We start from the raw sequence: 21,363 nt of genomic DNA, 5'->3' as shown, positions 1-21,363 counted from the left end.
TGGCTTCAGCTATTGTGGTGATGACCCACAGCTAATTCAAAACTTGCCACCAATTTCCATTTTTGTTCTTCCTGTATGTTTTCCCATAAAAAGTTTTGTATTTCACATATTTAAATGCAAAAATATATGTCCCATTAACACTGCAAGGACAAAGCTCTGAACACAATGATTGAAAATCTTCTAAAACAGTGTTAGAAAGTTATGCTTTCTACATTAAAACTCCCTAACTTCTTCAAAAAACACAGCCTTTGTTGTGCCTTCGAACTCCTTGGCTCCTTATTGGTGGTCCAAGTCAATTTATCATTTACACTCTGTAAAAGTTTCAAGGTATTTATATTCATTTACTGTTTCCACATCCGTTCCAGTTACAGTGGGCTGTAGTGGTGTTATAAAGCCGAAAGACAATGAAGAGTGAGGCATCAGGGAAGGCGAGACTTTTCAGTCTGGGCACGTTGCACGTGCTCAGCATCTGTCTTCCCCAGGGCACTGCTGAAGCACCGGGTTGCCAGGAAATCGTGTTCCCTTCATGCCACCTGAAAGGAGAACTGGTGTTAACCCCGACTTCCACAGCCCTCTTGCACATCCCTGCGCGGAGGGGAGAACAGGGAGCTGTGGCGGGTGCCCGCAGAGCTCTCTCTTCACGGCCTGCGTTTCTTTCTCTCTCAGTTCCGCAGCTGGCTGAGGGCGAAGTACAGCCACAGTCCTTCAGACGACCAGGAGGGGGTGTGCAAGCTCCTGGGGCTGTACGAGGAGCAGCAGCAGCAGCAGAGACAGAGAAACGGGGAGCAGAGTTGGATGAACCAGGCCGCCAGTGTCTACCCTCTGCCTTACAACGCCTACAGGCGCAGTGGCCACAGGTGGGTCGATGGATAGGTGCCGCTCGGCGTGCTGGGGAACCCGAGGCAGTGCGGCAGCGTCTCGTCCACTCTCGAGTCCCGCCGCCCGTGTCAGAGGGCCGGCCAGGTGCGCGCTTTACAGAATGTGTGGGTCATGTTTGTAGCGTGTATTGTGTGGCTTAGATTGGTCACTCCTACGGTCCGCTTCCTGGTAGTATTTTTGACTTGGTAAAAAGCTGCTGTGGTTATAATTAATGCAAAGGACCACAACATTCATTTTCTGAGAAGGCTCAGCGTACAGTTAAACATGTCCCGGTTGTCCGACACTCTCACATTAGAAAGATGCTGTGCTTGATGAAACGATCATTACAGAAAGTCAGTCGTATCGCTTGATATACCACGAGTACAGGCAGCGATGCACCTGTCTCTTTTTGAGGAGCTTCTTGCATGGATGAAAATGAAAATGGAAGATAATCCAGCAGCTAGCAATGCCATTGCTATAAAATACTTCTTGTGAAAAAATATAAGCAGATAGCAGAGTAAAGCAATATTTAGTGTGCTTAGATTAATGTTTAGCAGCAATATCAATTTGCATGGTTATTTTAGTGCATCCTTTTTTTTTTGTTTCTTTGTTTTGTTTTTGCCATCACAGAAATAAAGCTGTCACTGTCAGGGAGCTAAACCACAGCATAGTTGTGGTTCAAACCCACCCAGCTGCACTGTACTGAATTCAAGTGTCTGAGCAGCAAAGGCAAGAATAATTTGTAAAATGGGAAAAAGTACAGACTTAAGCTTTTGTGCCACAATTGTGCTGTTTGATTACAAAGCTGAGTGATGATGATCATGACGAGTGATTTAGCTGACAACTTTATTAATAAAGCTTAGGCTTAGTTGTCCATTATAGGGAACTGAATAAAGATTGAGAGCCTGCTAGTGTGTTTCATGTAACATTTGTTGACATTAAGTGTAGTCTGACTCATGAACAGGAGCACGCAGACTCTGTAGGTAGTCTGGGGAAGAAGGGATCTTTCTGGGGGGAAGTGTGGAGGGTGTCGTGTAATATGTGGAACCACAGTCGTTTGAAACAAAATGAATCAGCTTAAAAAAAACTCATTACACGGACAGGTTCTGCAGCCCGATTCTCCCTCCTCCCCAACACGCTCATCTGTTACAGATTAATTCTTTTGCTAACACAATTATAAACACAATTCACAATTATGAAGGCCCAGAATCTATAATTTAGTTGCAGCTGTTTTTTTAACGATCAGTTAAACACTAGTAAAACCGTGAGAGGAGAAAGTCACGACAGTCATCGTTGTTGCCCGGTACTGAAAGCTCTTGTTCTCCCTCTTGTTGAAGTTCTTGGGTGGTACTCCAATATGGTGCTGTGACATTGGCGTGTTTTCATAAAGTACCCACAGCAGACCTTTTTCCTCATGCTCTTATCATGGTCTTTCCTCTCTGCTCAGCTCTACACCTCCAGGGCTCATTGATAGTTTTCCGTCTGGGCAATATCTGTAAATCCGCTTTCAGATCTTTAAAGGTCAGATGACGTTTATCGCTATCGACACTACACCGATTTCTGAGTTTCAGAACTGCCCTCATTCAGTGTTTTGCCTGAAACAGTTCTCCAGACCGTTACAGAGAAGCAGGTTGCACACAGTTTGTGAATGAAGGAATCGGAGCTTTTCGGGAGAAAAGCCTGAAACGGAACATGATGTGCGAGATGACAAGTCTCCCTGCAAGAGGAGTAACCGAGAAGGTTTTGTCTCTGATGTAGCTCTTCAGCGGCTCTTGATCCTGACACTGTCTGGGTCCGCATATAGAAGTTGCAACAACAGCCTGGAATTGGTTTGTAGGATGCGGTGTGACAGCTTACAGTGAATAATCTTAAAACGAACTTGACGAACAGGTTGCAGAATCCTGTCCCAGTGATGACTGTTTTTTTACACCATTTTTATTAATGGGAGTGAGTGGGTGTTTTTTCACAACATTGGAGTTTAAACATACTGTATTTATGTACATTAACAATATTGAATATTATATCAGTGTTCCCGCCCCAAATATAAGAAAACGAAAATGACAATGAACCTGATTAAATGTTAGAAGTGAACAGCGTGGGTGATAAATACAGGGTGGGTAGTGGCCCAGATTACAGGTTTGTTGTGTTCAGATCTGAAACTACAGTACAGTCGAACCTAAGTGAGTTAGTTTAAAACATGTCTTACAACAGGTTCTAGAATCCTGATGACTGGAGCACTCAAACTCGCAAACAGGCCTCTTACGAAGCATTGGAATCTGAAACGGAAAGGAAGTCTGAATTCAAAACAACTTTATGCATTGTTTTAGACGCTCCAGTGTGAATGTTGTAAGTGGATTCTTTTACAAAACGTAAAACAACCTGTAACTGTCCTGACACCTTGAAGGTGGTAGGAGTATTCACTGATCTTCTCCGCACTGGTGCTCTGGGGCAGCTGCAGTCACACACTAAGGTCGGGTCTCGTTTTGTTTTTGTACAGTATGTCACAGTGGCTGTGCTCAGTCACTCATGCGTGTACACAGTTTTTATCACTTGAAGAGGAAGTACAAAAGGTTTTAAATTCGTTGGATTCTCAGTAGAAATTCTTAAGAACTTTTTTTTTCTGTAGAAGCAGCTGGGAAAGGAGTTGTCTTGTATTTAGTTTTTACTACTATTTACGTCCATGAAATAAGTGCATTAGTTCTTGTTCTGAGGACAGTGTTCATTCTTCACTTTTTAATTGCAGACTTGGGTAATGAAGTACTTCTATTTAGAAACAAATTTCTATTTCTTAGCCCAGGTATTAAATTATCTTGAATTTAATTAAAATTCGTATAGGAATCGGACTGAAATGTAGGTAATGTTGGAAGGTAGTCTGCAGCAGAGACAAAAAACATCTGTCAGTTATTTGCACAGAGGACAGCCTTTATTATCTTTAGCTTTGCAGTTATAAATTCTGAATCACTTCAACATGATGATTGTTATACCTTAAAATAAGTTTAAAATAGATTTAAAAAGTTTTAAATTTATTTTCAATGGTGTTGGTAATAAGAAGCTCAGAAAATGAAAAAGTATAAATTAATGTTCATTGGATGATAGTAGGAGATGTTGAAATGTAGTTCTAGGATGTTCAATTTATGGGATGCTTTGAAATGTTCTGTAAATCTTAAGGTATTGAAATGTAAATAAACTATGGGTTTGAGGGTTCTCACTGGATGTTTTTTGTGTTCTTTTCAGTGTTGTAAGTCATAGTGGTAAAGAAAGCTCTTTCCTGGTCTCCAATGTTGAAGCTCCAGTAGTCAGATGTGATGTTGGACCCAGCTGTCTCATAAAGCACTAATCCAGCAGGAAAAGTATAATCGGAATTACTTGAATAACACAAACTAGTAAAGGGCCAGGAACACAGGTGCTACAGAAATCCAAGGAATTCAGGGATTAACAATAAATTCCACTCTTGTGAGCTTTTGAAGTAGAAAAGACAGAGTTTTTCAAGGTATTAACTTTCTGTCAAAATGGATGTTAAGACCTTATGTCTTTTGTATAAATGTACTTAAAAACTAATTTAAATGAATTTCTGAAGCTGCTCCAAAACTGCTATGGAAGCTTAATAGGAAACTTAAGCAGTAACACAGAAATGATCTACTTTTATCTTCTTGCTCTGTAGTGAAAAGACTTAAGTCAACAGATAATGAAGCACTGTAATTGCACACTGGCACAAATGATTCAGAACTGTACCTCAAAATGAATTACTTCATCGGTCATTCAGACTGGAAAAACAGTTATACAACAATATCATTTTTCTTTTCGTCATAAATTACTCCTTATTAGCATGTAGACTTGAGAAACGCAACACTTGGTAATTTACTGCTGAAAGGAGACGGACCAAAGGAATACGTGTTCTACACAGAGGAATTAAATCAGAACAACGAATAAATGATCAGTGACGTGGAGCCAGTCCCTGTAAGAGCAGTGCCACACTCATTCAGAAACCTCACCTAAACAGAACTCGTAGATCAGTGTGTCACGTTTTGATTTTTTTTAGTGATCTGGTTCAAAATTGAAAGCACCGAAATGAATGTACATACAGTACTAGCAGACACTTCTCTCTTTATTGTTAGATCTGACTTTTTTTTAGGCTGCGTTGCCTTCTTAATAAGAAATGTTATCCATGAAGCCCTGATGTTTCTTGAAACAGTCCTCAGTCCAGAGGATTGGAAACATGACATTCTCAATGTTGGAGCTGGATCTTTCATGTAAGGACAAAAACCACACAGCTGTAGCTTACCAGTCTGTAAAATGAACGTGGGGCTTCTTTGTGATCTATGGTCCAGATATAATAGCATTTGTTTTTGTGACAGGCTGCTGTATTTTTTTTCGGACGGTTGAAGATGCTACTGCCAACTTCCCTAAAATGGCACTGGACCTGACCTGCACCTTGTTTGGTGAAGATGTATGAAACCACAGGCTAGGCTCAGATCCTGAAACATGGCGTCCTGACATGTGACTTTACCTTTGCAACATCCGCATTTCACGGTTTCTAAATGATGGCTCCCAAAGCGCTGCAAGATATTGGTGCTTTTCTCTGCTGGCAGGAGTGAGACTCTGGCATTAACTGTTTTTCATCTCCTGTTTCACCTACAGTGGAGTAGCACTCCACAGAGTGAAAAGAAGCTGCCACAATAAAGGCTACAGTGAAGAAGGGTTTCCCTTCACCAACAGCATGTCAGCCTTTGAGGTGTATTTGGCTTCTTTCAGAAGCACTTGGAGCACGACAGGTCTTCTCTGGGATAGGGCTCACCAGCTGCTGGGTCTCAGGACTACTAGTACGAAGCAGCATGCTTTATAATACTTCTCGACTTCAGTGCCTAAACCAGGGTGTCCCTCCCAGTCTGATACAGCTGTAATCCCGTGCTCTAGAACAAAGCGGAGAACACCATGATCATTAACTATGCTAATGAGGCCTCCTTATGTCGCGGTAAAGCCCGTCTTGGCCACAGACTCTTCTCCACCCTGTGCTCTGGCAAGCAGGACCGCACTATTAAAGCAAGGACCACTAGACTCAAGTACAGCTTCTATCCCACTGCGGTATGCATCCTCAAAGCTAACTACAAGGCCTCAGACTCAATGGACATCTGCATTAAGCACTTTTTGCATGCTCAACTATGTTGTTTTTCAGTACTACATATTTATTGTTCTGTTGTTATTATTTCTTATGTTTGTTATGTACTGTCTACATTGTGTGGTGTCGTCTGTTATACTGTGTATCAGAGAGCAGAACAAATAAGAACTCCACTGTACGTGTGCTCAAATATGTGAGTATTTCCGAGCACAGTACTGTGGGTATAGTTATTGCATAAATATCTGGGTCAAAACATTTGGGAGAGTAATAAGTAATAAGTATGTTCTCTTTTTCCACGCTGATGTTTGACAAGTAAAATCCAAATGGGTTTTTCCTTGCAGTTGAGCCATTTATGATAATAAAATTGATGGGAATGATAATAGACTCCATGTAGATTTTCTGTTCTCCCTGTGGTCACGTAGCTTTCCTCCAGGTGCTCCGGTTTCCTCCCACACTCCAAAAACACACTGGTGGGTTAATTGGCTTCTGGGAAAACAGGCCCTGGTGTGAGTGTGTGTGTCTGTGTTCTCCGTGATGGACTGGCGTGCTGTCCAGGGGGTACCCTGCCTTGTGCCTGTTGCTTACCGAGACAGACTCCCCCCGATCCTGAATTCGATACAGCGGTTAGAAAAAGGATGGATAGACAAGTACAATCTGCTGTATTTTTGGGTAATTCCATGCATACATTTAATCATATTAGAATAAAAACATACTCTTGAGTTCAACCCAGTGAGGTCAAGTGACTAAGTATAGGGACATTCTTGTTAAGTAAATTTCAGAGCTGGTAAATTTTAATATAATTTAAAAGTCATTGCAAATCCCTTTGAGAAACTGTAAGAGGGCACTGTAAGTTTGAGTAAAAAAAGAAGACCTTATAACATGATTGTGCTGTGATAAGGTTAATTAAGTATTATTAAAATGTGCTGGAGAGAGGAGAGGAGTGTGGCAGTTATTTCAATCACATATTTGTAAATGAACAAAAAGTCAAGGGGAATTTCTACTCAATTATTGTGGTTTGTGGAAAACTCTGAAACTTTGTGTTGTTCTTCATTGTGGCATATTCAGCCTAGCGCCTGTGTGAAACAAGTAGCATGCAGTGGAACCAGAAATATTGGGGATTGTGTGTGGGTGTGTAGAGTGGCATAAATTGTGGGGAGTGTCGCAACAGACTTTCAGGAAATCCTGGCAACACCTCTTGAGTAAAAGCTGTTTAAAAGAAATGCTTTTTTATGGGAACCCTCGCTTCATCTGACAAGCAGCACAACAAGGAGTCGTGTGGACATGTGCCAAAACTCTGAGCGGAGTGTCTCCTGTGTCAGTTTGCCTTCCAGTAACTCTAGTCTAATCGGCCTCTACTACACCCACTCAGACAGCATTTCATACCCCACAGAGTTTGCTTTCAGCTTAAAGCATTGTCTTTAAACCTCTCACATGCCCGCTACAAGACCATGCATTTTGTATCAGTTATAAAGTGGTGAAGAAGTCAAGCTTGTGTGCAAGAAAACAGAATGTATTTCATAATTAAAGTGGAGAATCATCCCCTGAGTGATACTGATATATGTGTATTTGAGTATTCTAATATACTGAAAATTGCAACACATGCTACTGGTTCCAGTATTCATTAGTTGCAGTTTTAATGCTTCTCATCATAGAAAGGGCTATCTATCCATGCCTGTTGTGCCTATCGTGTGCCTTTTACTGGTGAACTTCCTGCTCATTATAGGAGATGCTTAGGTTCCTCTGTACCACCTAAAAGAATGCAGGATCCAAGTAACAGGCCTCTGCTTACTTACAGGTGCCTCACTAAGTGAGTGTGGTTGTGTACTTCTTTCTCAATGAGGCACAGTGAGATGCCTGCTCCGGGGAGATGTGGCTGTCCACAGGAGATATTCTAGAAACCATCTGACCTGTGTGGCTGAGCAACAAGTTCCAAAACAGTCTGAGTTCTGTAAACCCCAAAAACAAACAGAGTGGAATTGATTGTGAACAGCTCCATTTCAGGCACTGCCAAAATAATACTGCAATCCACATTTTGGCATTACGGACACCCACCAGTGGGTATGAAAATAAATATCTTAAATTATAATGAGGTAGTGAACGTTTTCTGTCATGAAAGTGCAGTGTTAATGTGCTGCACTCTTAAGGAAGTCTTAAGCATAAATAAGAAAGGAGAACAGGGTGGCTTCAGGGTACGAACAGGAAGCAATACTAGGTAAAAAGAAGTGAGATTACATCAATTGTATGTTATTTAACACCACAGATTAAACTCCATGTAACCACCAACTTATTTGCTTTCAGTTACACGAATTTCATTAAAATATTCATATTTATATCAGTCTCAGGAGTGGGATGACTCCAGTGAGAGAAAATGTATTATTATTATTATTATTATTATTATTATTATTATTATTATTATTATTATTACAGGTGGAATGGTTACACAGTGGTTAGCTTTGCTGATTTACAATGATGGGGCTGAGGGTTCAATTCCTGGGGTGCTATTCCTGTGGGTCCACCCACAGTCCAAAGACAAACTGGTGGGGTAATTGGCTTCTGGGAGAATGCATATCCATTGTGCAAGATGTAAGGACCTCAGTTTAATATCTCGTCCAAAGGATGACACCTTCTACAGCACAGTGTCCCCAGTAGCAATACTGTGCCATTGTTTTCTCGGGGGGGGTTGGATTTCTGGTACAGATTGAAGAACGCCACCTACTGGTCCTTGAACACACTGCAATAACCTAGTTTTAATTTGAGGTCTCCCATGCCAGTAGAGACAGGCCCAGTCTTGCTCAGCTTCTGAGATCTGCTGAGGTCGGGACAGAAGATGGCAGTGATGCTGCATTACCTTTGCTTACGAGCGCACATGAAAAGGCATGTTAACATGCTTCCCCATTCTTCTATGTTATTTTGTTGTTTCCCCAAAGTGAAACACTAAAGCCTCCCATTGAGTTCCCAAGTGTTGCAACTTCCAATACCGATCAATTGCTAACCTTCATGCACCTAATTTAATGGTATCTTAGCAATCAAGCTCCTGTTCCTTTTCCTCCAAATTCGAGAACTAAAAAGGCAACAGAATACAGATTTTGTAAAGACAATTAGATTAAGTACTTACTCAAATAAATTTAAAATCTTATTACACATGATTTAAATATTATTGACTTACAATACCAAGAAATAATTTAGCCAGACTTAGGTAAAGTACATCCAGTGTCTTGTTTCAGGTTAGGTGTTGATATAGCCTATTAAACATTACACTGTATCAGTGTGATGTTTTAGAAGGAAAACGGGCTCTGATGACTTGATTGAACTCTCGCTTTAATTATCTGAGGGTTTTTTTGTGCAACTGTAGTAGACGTATACATTTCTAAATTTTTTCTTGTTGAGGTGTATATATTGAAGTTCAGCTTGCTCATACAGAATGATGCAGTGGTGCTACATTTGGACAACATGAGAGTGAGTTAGCTGAGATGTAAAGAGAATATGATGATCACATGATTAATAGTATCTTTGCAGTTGAGGATGAACAGACATTTTCAGTTCTTTTCCTATTTAAAGCTGACCAGGATGCTTGTGAGTGGCATGGTGAGACACGTACTGTAAGACCACTGAAGTGTGAATGTGGACCACAATCAATTAGTCGAGAACAAATTTGTACCAGTGACCTGGAGACCCACTGGCGCAGTAAGATCAATTTTTGAGTGAAGTATCCAGCTCAAGGGCACAACAACAGCATCCCAGGATCAGAACCCAAAATCAGAACCCAAATCCCTCCAGATACAAGCCCAGGGCCCTGAGCACTACTCCACACAGCTCCCTAAAGCATACTGGTAGCTATTAGCTAACTGATCTGAAGGGGTCACTGTCTCTTGTACCATTGCAGAACACATGAAAACCAACCCCACCCTCCCCTACACCTCAAAAATAAAAAGGGGAAGAAATCACAATTTTAACAAAATATACATCCAATCTCACATTTGCAGGAATTGAAACAGAAAAGCAACTGTAATCCCTAAAACAACACCTACTAGTCTCCTGCTAAAGAGACAATCACTGCTTACAAAAGATACAGAAAATAATGAGGTAAAAAGTAATCATGTAACTGAAAGCCTGACCCAATCCCCTTTCTTTAGAATTAAATATGACCACAGCTTTATGAACAGTTGCGATACAGAACTGTGTTTTTTTTAGTATATTAGTGATACCTGAAAGAAATACTGGTTCCATATCATGCCATAAAATCTTGTAATTGCTCCCAAATTCATACAACTGCAGCTTTTCGTTAACACTAAAGATCTGGACTCATCATCTATCATCCCCATCACTGTCCACAGTCTTGGCAGCCACATTCATCTGTGTTTCTCACATCGGGTGTGAGGTGAAGCAATACAATCTCAAGAGACGATTGGGTGCCGCACGCAACATATTGCAAATGTACGTATATAAAAATCACTGCCGAAAGCAAACAAACATCTTAATCCTGTGTTGCTTTGCCTTGTGTCGGCATCCTCTCATCTGCTCTGTAGTTATGTGTCTTGGATCAATTACTGTGCCTCCAATTACAAGGAATCCTCACTTCTGCGCCGGAAGCCTGGTCCTTGTACAGCCTTCTCTATACTGTGGAGTCGACCATTCGCTGGAGGGCCTCGTCCCGTATCCAACTGTTCAGCACAGCGCCGCGCAGGGAAGCAAATGTGACTGACAATCACGCAGGTCAGCTAAAATTTTATATTTTGACATTTAAAATCTCGTGGTTCGTTTCCAAATCTAAACGTGCAGTTTGTTTATCTTCTGATCAGTCTCTTCATTACAGGTGCTTTTCTACACATGATGAATGAAGGGAACTTAGTTCTGTTTTTGTGATTCATACTTTTACAGCCGCTTTGGAATAGCTGCGTGTCCATGCTCTGGACGACCAGCTCATTCAAATTGGGTATATTCCACGCTGTCATTCTTGAGAGACCCACCAGCACAGTTACAGAAAATACTTAGTCATTTCAACTCCAGAGCCGTTCTGCAGCTGCTCCAACAGTCAGAATTTTCACCTCTTGTAAAGTCCTGAATCTTATTGTATCTCAATTTCTCAATTGTTCTTATCCTTTCTCAGCTGGAAACTCTAGATTGACAGAACTAGATATCAGTCCAGACAGCACATACCGTATACATGTAGATTATGGGCATGAATATTAATTAGTTCTTAGATCATGCCATATCACAAAGCAACAGGAGACAAAACTGTGACTTATCACTCCTCCTTTTACGTATGCTGTATGAAGTCCAAGTTAAATGCATTTTGACGATAATGTCTTATGCTTTATCATTCATTCACACATCATGATTGGTATTGATAGTGGAGTTCTATACTGTACACCACAAAGCAATTTCCTCTACATGATCAAATGGCTCACTCCTCTTTAACTGTCTCCTGCCTTGTTACTGCAAACCTAACAACAACCCCTCATCTCCAGGTTTGTACACTAAGTACCTGTGTTATCCACACACACATCAGGGAGGACACATTTTCTTGATATACATCTCTATTCTACCACTGCTAATTCATATACTAATACAGATATATAATTCATATTTCTCTGGGCATATGAATTATGATCTGGGATGAGAGGATAAATCTTCTCTCATCCCAGATCCCACAGCTGAACTCCAGTGGACTGAAGACTGGAATCTGCTTTGTAAACGCAGTCCTATTCTGAGCTGTTTTAGACCAAATCTGACCTTTTATTCCTCTGCACAGTATAACCGTATAATTTCACCAGAAAAAACAATCACCTCCATTCTGAAGTACCTAACTTTGTATCACATCTAACTGGCACATTGAAAACTTTATACTGTTAGAAGAAATAAAGGGAATAATAACCACTGTGGATTGGACTGTTTTACCACATTACTTTGAATTTATATCCTTTCTTCAGTCCACAACGATGCTACACAAGCTTACAGATTGCCTTAACTCAGTGTTGAATGAGGTTTAAAGCAGTGCGAGGTATGCTTTCATTAATCTCTTCACAGAGAAAGTCAGTATTTTGCCAAAATAATGACAAATATTTTTGACTGAAATGTTGAAATCACCTGCAACATTTCTTTTGTAAAAAGGGTATTTTTATTCGTTTTCTAGTTTCTAACAATAGCATTAACAGTGTAGTGGGCTTCCTAATTACTTGATTAGTTTCAATCGGACCAACTCATTGGAATTAACCATCTCCACCATCACCGCGCACAGACTGTGCAACGTACAGACTGCAGTACTATGTTCTTTATGACGTTTCAGTTTTCCATGGGAAGAAAATATTACTCGCTTGAACAGCTCAGCCGCAATACGGTCGCAAGTGCGGGTAATCCCGGACATCAACTCGGTTACGCAGAAAGAAAAAAAATGTTGGAACACAAGATGGCATCAGATTCTAGGGGGACTTCCACTAGACATCACATTCCGGTCTCCGGCCCAGAAATCCCCTTCATGCAAGGAGACAGCTTTTACAAATCGGAAACATCTCGCATCTAAGACCCTGCCCCCCCTCCCCCAAGGGAATGCATGGCCAAAAAAAACATGCAGTCAAGCCCCGCAATCCAACGAGGGCATTTCTGCACATTGTTCTTCGGCATGTCTTCTCTCAGACCGGGGGTAGTACGGGAGGATATTGGCTCTCATCTGACTTCTCGGAAAAGTTCTGCTTAGAAGAAGAGGCCCGGCCCCCGCGGTTCTGGTTGGCCCGCGGCCAGCCCGGCGAGCGCTCTGATTGGCCCGCTGTCAGCCCCCCCGGCCAATCGCCGTGCGCGGAGCCGACGGCCTGGCCTTCTGAATGAAATCTATAAACAGATGGGCGCAGCTCTCCGGTGATCACTTGCATCGATAAAGCTGTGCGCAGCGCCTCGACCAAGACAGAACAAGCAGGTAAACCCTTTCTTCTCTTTCACAGGCTGGAGGACGTCCGAGTCGTGGTGTGAGCCATTCGAAAGGATTACCTGCTGAATAGTTATATAGCCTCAGTTAATTAATTCCTTTCCTCACCTGATCTGTAACTTTTACTACTACACGTGGTTTATCCGGGGAGATTGTATTCCAAAAATAAAATTCTAACCGGCCAGTGTCCGCATAAAGGGATTATTTAAGGAGACAATATTTTAAGACACCTTCTACGTTTTCATTCGGGTCGGTAATATACTGGCTGCTGTTGGTTTGGAGGCAGATAAACCGCCTGCTGCAGGTGAACACGAGCTACAGCGCTGGCGCAGTCCTCCTGTGCATTTAACGGGCTTTATATAATAGGGTTTAGTCAGTTTTGTGTGGTTTAGTCTCGTCTCTTGCTACCTGTGCGACTCCAGCGCGTACCGAGTTTCGCTCTTTGAAGGACATGTGTCCAATACTCCCTGCACACGGATAAAGTGCAGTTTAATAAACTGGACACTGACGGCCCGTTCTGTTTGCATCTGCTGTTGTCGCAGACGCATCTTTTGAAGCATTTAAACAATATAATAATATATTTGAAAAAATATATTGACGTTACTTTGCGTATTATTGATTACTTCAAATATTACAATGTTTTAATTTATAGTTCTTAATATTAAATAATTGGAAATATAAGGTTAAGTAGTTTATAAATAACTTAAATATTGCATTTAATAAAAATCACTATTGTTCATGCTTATTTTGATCTAGAAATGCTTTTTTGGAGATGGGAACGTTCTCTATGCAAAACGCGTTCATTTATGCTGACTGATCATTTGCAGCAATACAGGAATATCTTCCGTTTCAAAGCAGTTCTGCAGCTAAATACTCTACCTCGAATGTGGTTTATTTGATTTTATAGCAGCACTGATCTACTGTAGTTAATTAATTTTACAGGTCCCAGCTTTACACAGTTATAAGAAGGACAGTAAAGGAACTGTACAAAATAAGGATTATTTTAATATACTATGCTGCCTTCATTGTTCGGAGCTCAGTGGAGTGGACTCTAGCAGGTGTGCAGAAAACAGCTTGATAGCTGGTTCACACCGAGAGTGCCAAGGGTGTAACAGGAAGAGCTGATGTGTAACAGTCACTTATTTTCAGTTTTCACACCCAGCTCTACAATTCTTTCTAGCCGAAGGATGACTGACAGGAACCCAGGTGGCCGCAGGCTGAGGCAGTGGCTGATTGAGCAGATTGAAAGCGGTCTGTACCCTGGCCTGCTGTGGGAGAACGAAGAGAGGAGCATGTTCCGAATCCCCTGGAAACACGCTGGGAAACAGGATTACAACCAGGAGATTGATGCTTCCATTTTTAAAGTATGTCACCTCCACGGAACGCGTCACTTTGGAGATTCTGGGGATGGAAGGCTTGAGCTGGCTGTGAAGTTTCAGAGGCTCACTCTTTTTTATAACACCTTCCCACATAAATACTTCATGAAGTCAAGCCACCTCAATGACATTCAGTGGTGACATTTCTAAAAAGCCATAAATGTCAATTGCTTGGCCTTTTCTTACTAAAGTGGGTGGATTTCACGAAAATACAACCTCGCACTTTTCAGTACAGAGTTGAACAGAATAAGAAAACATCTGCAGTGAAATGCCTTGATTTAGAATCGAGGGAGTTTTAAATAATTTGTCTTTCAATGTTCAGCAGTTTCTGTATATTTAGAGACCGATAATTTTACTGTGAACAGGATCAAAGCAGATGATAAAACAATCAATGACCATCATTCGCTTAAAAGTACTTGCTAAGAATTGGTGTTTAGGCCACTTTTACAGTAGGATAAATGACTTTAAAGCCTTTTGCACTTCATTTATTCGTTCTTTTGCGGTTTCTGTGAGTAGATTGTAATGAATCGCATTCTAGTCCAGAAGTTGTTTTTTTAGCCTATAAGAATGAAATTACAGTGCAGTTGTTTATTCTTGAATTGAAAGAGCTAAAATGTCATTCTGAAATTACTCGAGACAAGTACGTTTACCACAGGGGAAGCACTATACAACCTCCGTGAGACGCAGCTCTTCACAGATCTGTTAGAGCGGAGGAGCAGTGCCTCGGTTCTTGACCCCTGTGTTGTTACATGCGAGTGGGCCTGACTCTGTCTCGTTCCTGCAGGCGTGGGCCGTGTTCAAGGGGAAGTTCAAAGAAGGAGACAAAGCAGAGCCAGCTACCTGGAAGACGAGACTTCGCTGTGCCTTGAACAAAAGCCCGGACTTTGAAGAAGTCACAGACAGGTCCCAGCTGGACATATCTGAACCTTACAAGGTCTACCGAATAGTTCCAGAGGAAGAACAGAAATGCAAGTATTTTATTGTTGGATATTGTTTGATTATTAAGAAGAAGTCCTTCCAGCAGAAAGACCAACTCAATGATATCACATTCCCAATGCAGTTGGCTGCATTGTCAGCCTAAGACATGTTTCGTGAAAGAATTGTAACATTTAATCAAAGGTTACCTATTAAGTATCTTTCCCGCTGGTCTGAATGCGATTTTAATTATTTTAATGTCAAATAATAGTTTTTAAATGTTAGATGTGAACCATAAAGCAAGACTTACAAGTTTATTGCACTAGGCAGTAGGTGGTTTTAACAGTGTTAAATGCAAGAAGAAGTGATGGTACTGTACATGTACAAAAGCTTATAATTACAGGCTGTTCCTTGTTGAAAACAGGTAAAATGTCCGCAGCTATGAGTGGGAGCACTCCCAGTGAAGTGACAGACATGGAGTGCAGTCCGTCGGAAATTGAAGAGCTCATAAAGGAAGTAAGTATGTGTTTTGTAGTCTTGAAGATGTGTGTCTTCAGCATTGTTGTGAGCAGAGCTCAAGACTGCCTGGAAGTTACCATTGCACTTATTTTAATACAAACTGGGTAGAAATAGGAGATAATTTCAAGCAAAAGCTTCAGGTGAAGAAGCTATTGCTTCTTTAAATCTCCTATTCAGATCCTCAGTAAGCTAGGACAAGTTCTAAACTAGTTCTGTGTATCTGACACCTCCCTTAAAGAACTGTTTATGTGTGCAGTCTTCTACAGATGAGTACCTTGGTATTATCAAGAGAAGCCACTCCCCTCCGCAGGAAACCTGCAGGACTCAAGCCACACAGGAATGGTGGTCTCCCGCCCATCTGAGCCGTAAGCACACAAATTAGATAACTATCTCACTCCTCTCCCCACTTCTCTCATTTTTTAACATTATTTCCTATAACATCAAAGTCACCTTTCTGGAATACTTCATAGCTTTGGAAGTTTTCTTATAGTATGATTTAAATTGACTGTGTGTTATCATATTATATTCATTTTTACACAAACGATTAAGTCTGGCCTGGTTGATAGAAACATACAGTCAAAGCATGAGTGTCCTCTGGCAAGGGCTAAAATAGAACTGAGAGCCCCAGTGCCTGCTGTGAAGTCTGATTGGCTAATTTCCTTTATATCTTTGCTGACTGAGGTGTCCTCTCAGTTGGGACATTGGTGCTGGAGAAGCTTTATTTTCTGTTGAACTGACAGAAAAATGTTTGCATTTACCAGTTGAGATCTGTTTGTTATATGGTGTAGACATTCAAAATATTTGCCGAATTAGCTGTGCCACATTACTTTACATTGTTGTTTTGTTAATGATACAAATCAATTTTTTTTTTTGAATATTCACAGCCGTCCCAACCATTCCTGATGCCCCACCAGCCGGACATTTTAATGCAGGTACTGTTACTTTTTGACTGCTTTTAATGTATTTATTCTTAATCCAGAAGTCTGTGCACACTGTGTTGATAAATGTTGAAGCTGTGATCTAGAACACTAGTTAATCACGTTTATTGGCTTTCATTAGTAAATACTCAGACACTGCTACAAGTGAACAACATGTTCAACAGTAATTCTCAACGGTAGTGGAAAAACTTGAAAACACATTTTTGGCCTCTATATTTATTTTTGAGGGTGGCACAGTAGTGCAGTGTTTTAGCATGGCTGCCCTGCAGAGCTGGAGCCCTGGGTTCAATTCCTGGGTTGCTGCCTGCGTGGAGTTTCTATCTTCTTCCCATGTTCCCGGGGGTTTCCTCCGGATGCTCCGGTTTCCTCCCACAGTCCAAACACGTACTAGTAGGCTACATGGCTTCTGAGAAAACTGGCCCTGGCGTGAGTGTGTTTGTGTCGGTGTGCCCTGCGACGGACAGGCGTCCTGACCGGTGTACCCTGCCCTGTGCCTGTTGCTTGCTGGGATAGGCAAGGACCGTCTGAATTAGAAGAAGCGGTTAGAAAACTGAAGGAAACGTGGAAACGCCTTCTGCCGTGCTAGTGGCTGGCAATGTGGGACACTGGGTAAACGCCCTCTTCGCCCCCTGCAGCCTTCTCTCAGATGATGATAGCCTTCTACTACGGGGGGAAGATGGTGGGGAACACGCTGACCACCCACACCGAGGGCTGCCGGATAGCCCTGTTCCAGCCTCCCGTCTCCAACGAGCTGCTGTACGGCCCCGACAGCCTCCAGAACATCCGCTTCCCCCCGGTGGAGCTGATCGAGAACGAGCGGCAGCGCCACGTCACCAGGAAGCTCTTCGGCCACCTGGAGCGCGGGGTGCTGGTGCGCTCCAACCGCGAGGGCATCTTCATCAAGAGGCTGTGCCAGAGCCGCGTCTTCTGGAACGGCCAGTGCTCCCCGTACGGCAGCTCCCCCAGCAAGCTGGAGCGCGACGCCGTGGTGAGGATCTTCGACACGGCGCGCTTCCTGGCAGGTGAGCGAACCCCGCCGGCACAGGAAGGGAAGATGCCCCTTTGAACCATCGCCGCGCGATGTTTTTTTTTAAACAATCACTTCCGATTCCACAGGGAATGTTGTCCTTAGCCCGAATTTTGTTTTCTTTTCCAGCTTTGCAGCTTTATCAGGAGGGCCAGTGCTCAGCTCCAGACCCCACAGTGACCCTGTGTTTCGGCGAGGAGTTTCCTGACACCAACTCTGCCAAATACAAGTTAATAATCGTGCAGGTAAGGAAGAGGCCAAGATTCTCAGGTCCAGTTGTGTGGAAAGACAATCGGCATGCCCTTTAAAAACTGCTTATGTGAATTATGATAAGTTGCTTATCTCAACAATAGGCGATTTACAGTTGTCATCCAGACCCATAGAGGAGTTCAACAGACAGTTTAATTGTCTTCTAGTAGTAAACTGCAGGCAAACTGCATGTCTCACTTAAAGGGAGTGGGCAGTTTGCCTGCAGTGTAAATCAAGATCTTTGTGTTGTGCCAGTTTTGTAAAGTTGCACTTCTATAAAATTTGTAAAAGTACGATTTCTACACCTCAGTGCACAGACCTACTGAGAGTATCTCAGTGGGATGGTAGGAAAACACTTTTTGCGGGATCCATTTGTTTGCACTGTGCATTTTTTTTCTGCAACTCTGAACTGGTGCCAATCTGCCCCTGTACAGATCACTCAGATGAACTGCCAGCAGCTCCTGGAAACGGTCAACGCCAGGAAGTCCGCCTACAGCAGTGGGGGCCTGGAGATCTGTGACGAAACGCAGAGCGACCAGATGGCCCGCATATTCCAAGACCTCTGCAGCTACAACGGCGCTCAGCGATCCTGCTTTAGGGAAAATCTACCGATTACCGTATAACCGGGGAGGAGAGGGGTAGTGGGGCGGTGAAGACAGAGATGGGCGTGAGGTTAGAAACGTCACCTGCCTTGTGGCTCGTGCTGACTGACAGACTGTGTGCTGTGGCTGCCACAACAGGGGCTTTTCTGCTACTCTGACAAGCGCAGTAAAAACAATTCTGCGTCTCAAGAAGGATTACAAACTGAATTCTTTTATAGCCGGCGTAACTTGGATAGGTTTTACTATCTTTCATAAAGAGTGCATAAACTAGAGCCTGTGGAGACTTGTGGTACTGACTGCTAAATGGAGATTCAGAACGGATGTTCTCTAGAAATGTAATGTATATATTTGTAAATGTTAGGATTTTTTCTAACCATGTCTTCCAATTTAACAAAAGGACATTGCTGCCATCAAGAAAAAAACAATCATGTGTATCTTGTACTTGCGTGAAAATTACATTGCCATTACAAGATAGCAAATTATTGTGTACTTTATGTAATAATCATGACATAGCACAACTGTCATACAACACCTACATTACTATAACTTGGATTTCAGTTTCAACCTGTGGAATCGATTGCATGGTACAGTCTTTCTTGTTTAAGGATAAGTCTGAATGTCTTCATGCTCATGAGTGTATTCACATTTGCTAAAAATTGTAACGTTTCATCATGACTTAACCCCAGTGGAAAATAAGTCTGTGCAGATTCTGCAGTGCTGGACACTGTCACAAACACTAAACCCACAGTTCCAGCTGGCCTGTAAGTAGCTTTTAGTTGCTGTCATTGCACAATGTGATAGGATGTTCATAAACTCAAATGATCATTGTTATCTTGTAATTACAAGAGATTATTTTTTTCCGTGATGACAGCAATGTACTTCTGTATAATATAGTGTGAATACTATAGATCTTTGTGAGTTATATGTAGCATTATTACGTGATAAGCTTTTTGTTTCATCCAAGACTGCAAAATCATTAACAATCTTGCATACTTGTAACACTTAGAGGTGGACCATAAATGTGAATTTAAAGTAATTCCAACTTAATTTGTTCTGCCAGCTGTAAAATGAAATGTTTTTTTGTTCAATCTTTTGAGAATTGTGTACAGTTTTAAAACCTTTTATATTTACAGTAAAAAAAACATTTTAATAACAGTGTTTTATCCTTTTTTTCCACATTTAGTTTCTCATAAACTAATATATCAACGAAGGCCTGAAATGACTTCAGAAAGACAAAGAGCAACAAACTAGAAATAATAAAAGCAATTACTCTCCAGAAACACAAACGATGTTTGGTTTGAACATCTGTACCTCGTAAAGAAAGCCACACAAATTCATTTTCACTCTGCAGCTGAGCTTCCTTTCCCAGACCATATTCTTTTCCGTTTTCCTACATTCCTACATCCTGCACAGTTTTCACATTGTGTTGCTGTAAAAATTGTACTTATGATATTTTGAAGGAGCCATTAATATTATATATTACCTACTCTACACATTCAAAGCAAAAAGAAAGATGTAAGTACTATGAAAGAAAAAATAGAAAATTCATGATTGCATAAGTATTCAAGCCTTTTGCTGTAGCATCCCTAAATTAATTAGGGTGCATATAATTGCCTTAATGAGACAAACAATTAGCAGAGTGGACTCTGCCTGTGACCAATAATAGTGGTTCAAATGATTTCAGAGTAAATACACAGAATACATCTCTGTAAGGTTCCTCAGTCAGATAACAAATTTCAAGTAACAATAAAGACCAAGGGACTTCAAAACAACTCGGGGATAAAGTCGTATAGAGGCACAGATCAGAAGAGTATAAAAACATTTTAAAGACCCTTAGCGTCTCTTTGAACAGAGCTGATCACTACGAAGTTTAACGAACTACATCAAGTTGTCCCTCCAACCTGAGCATCTGGGTGAGGAGACTGGTAAGAGATGTGACTGTGAGGCCAACTTTCAAAAGTTTACAGAGTTCTATAGCTGAGGAGATGGAAAAAAAGCTCCATGTTTTAATATTCCACAAAGGGACTTGCATGGATCTAAAATAAAACATCTCAAATTCCCCCTAGGGCTTGCAACAAAGCACCTACGTGATACTGCAAACATGTGGTTAAAGGTTTTGCGGTCAGATAAGATAAAACTGCATCTAAATGCAAAATATTACACCTGAAACAAACCCAACATAGTGTATCACTCTGTCAAGCATGATGGCTGCAGCAGTATGTTATAGTTCTGCTTCACATCAGTGGAGACGGGGGAGCTTGTTAAGACTGATGGGAACATAGATGGAGCAAAGTGCTGGCAAATCTTAGAGGAAAACCTGCTTCAAACCTGAAACTGGGACAACAATTCACCTTTCAGCATGATCTCAAGCACAAGGCCACAAGGCTTAAATTACACTATAGCAGCTGAAGAATAAGAAAGAAAATGTCCTTCAGAAACCAACAATTTCTGATTTGAATCGTATTGAGAATTTGTGAAAAGACTTGAGAGAGATTTAGACATTCTGTCAGACAGAGCAAGCAAAAACTGTACCAAACTGGTACGAAGATTTATAAAGACCTGAGGCTGTAATTGCTGCCAAAGGTGGTTCCACCAGATATTGAGTTCATGCATCTGAATACTAGTTTTTGTCTTATTTTTTGCAGACATTTACTCTAACTTCACCAATCAGATTTTGAATGAAATATTAAGTTTAAAAATGTGAATGCGTTATTTTGAAATTTCATGATAGACAAGGTCTGAGCTCTTTTGCAAGAGACTGTAGACCCAAGGGTCAAGAGATTGTTTAAATCTTTGGGTGCATGTATTTGTTAAGTATATTAAATCATCTGGTTTATAACTGCT

At 41.4% G+C, this 21,363-nt stretch overlaps 1 protein-coding gene across 3 annotated transcripts in view; it reads left to right on the top strand.

Moving 5' to 3' along the window:
* irf8 (interferon regulatory factor 8) overlaps positions 1–19,672 on the top strand; it is a 54,109-nt gene extending 34,437 nt beyond the window's left edge. For all 3 annotated transcript variants that reach the window (XM_015368132.2, XM_069181329.1, XM_069181330.1), the window contains 9 exons: positions 667–857; positions 14,074–14,257; positions 15,054–15,237; positions 15,609–15,700; positions 15,960–16,068; positions 16,588–16,635; positions 17,277–17,663; positions 17,798–17,913; positions 18,352–19,672. In XM_015368132.2, coding sequence (XP_015223618.2) covers positions 667–857; positions 14,074–14,257; positions 15,054–15,237; positions 15,609–15,700; positions 15,960–16,068; positions 16,588–16,635; positions 17,277–17,663; positions 17,798–17,913; positions 18,352–18,540 — 1,500 coding nt within the window. In that variant the 3' untranslated portion in view covers positions 18,541–19,672. The remainder of the gene's footprint in view (positions 1–666; positions 858–14,073; positions 14,258–15,053; positions 15,238–15,608; positions 15,701–15,959; positions 16,069–16,587; positions 16,636–17,276; positions 17,664–17,797; positions 17,914–18,351) is intronic.
* The last annotated feature ends 1,691 nt before the right edge of the window (positions 19,673–21,363 follow it).

This window comes from Lepisosteus oculatus, chromosome 20 (assembly GCF_040954835.1).
Source record: "Lepisosteus oculatus isolate fLepOcu1 chromosome 20, fLepOcu1.hap2, whole genome shotgun sequence".
Taxonomy (NCBI): domain Eukaryota; kingdom Metazoa; phylum Chordata; class Actinopteri; order Semionotiformes; family Lepisosteidae; genus Lepisosteus; species Lepisosteus oculatus.
Note: the sequence above shows the minus strand (reverse complement) of the source record. Positions and strands in the feature narration are given on the sequence as shown.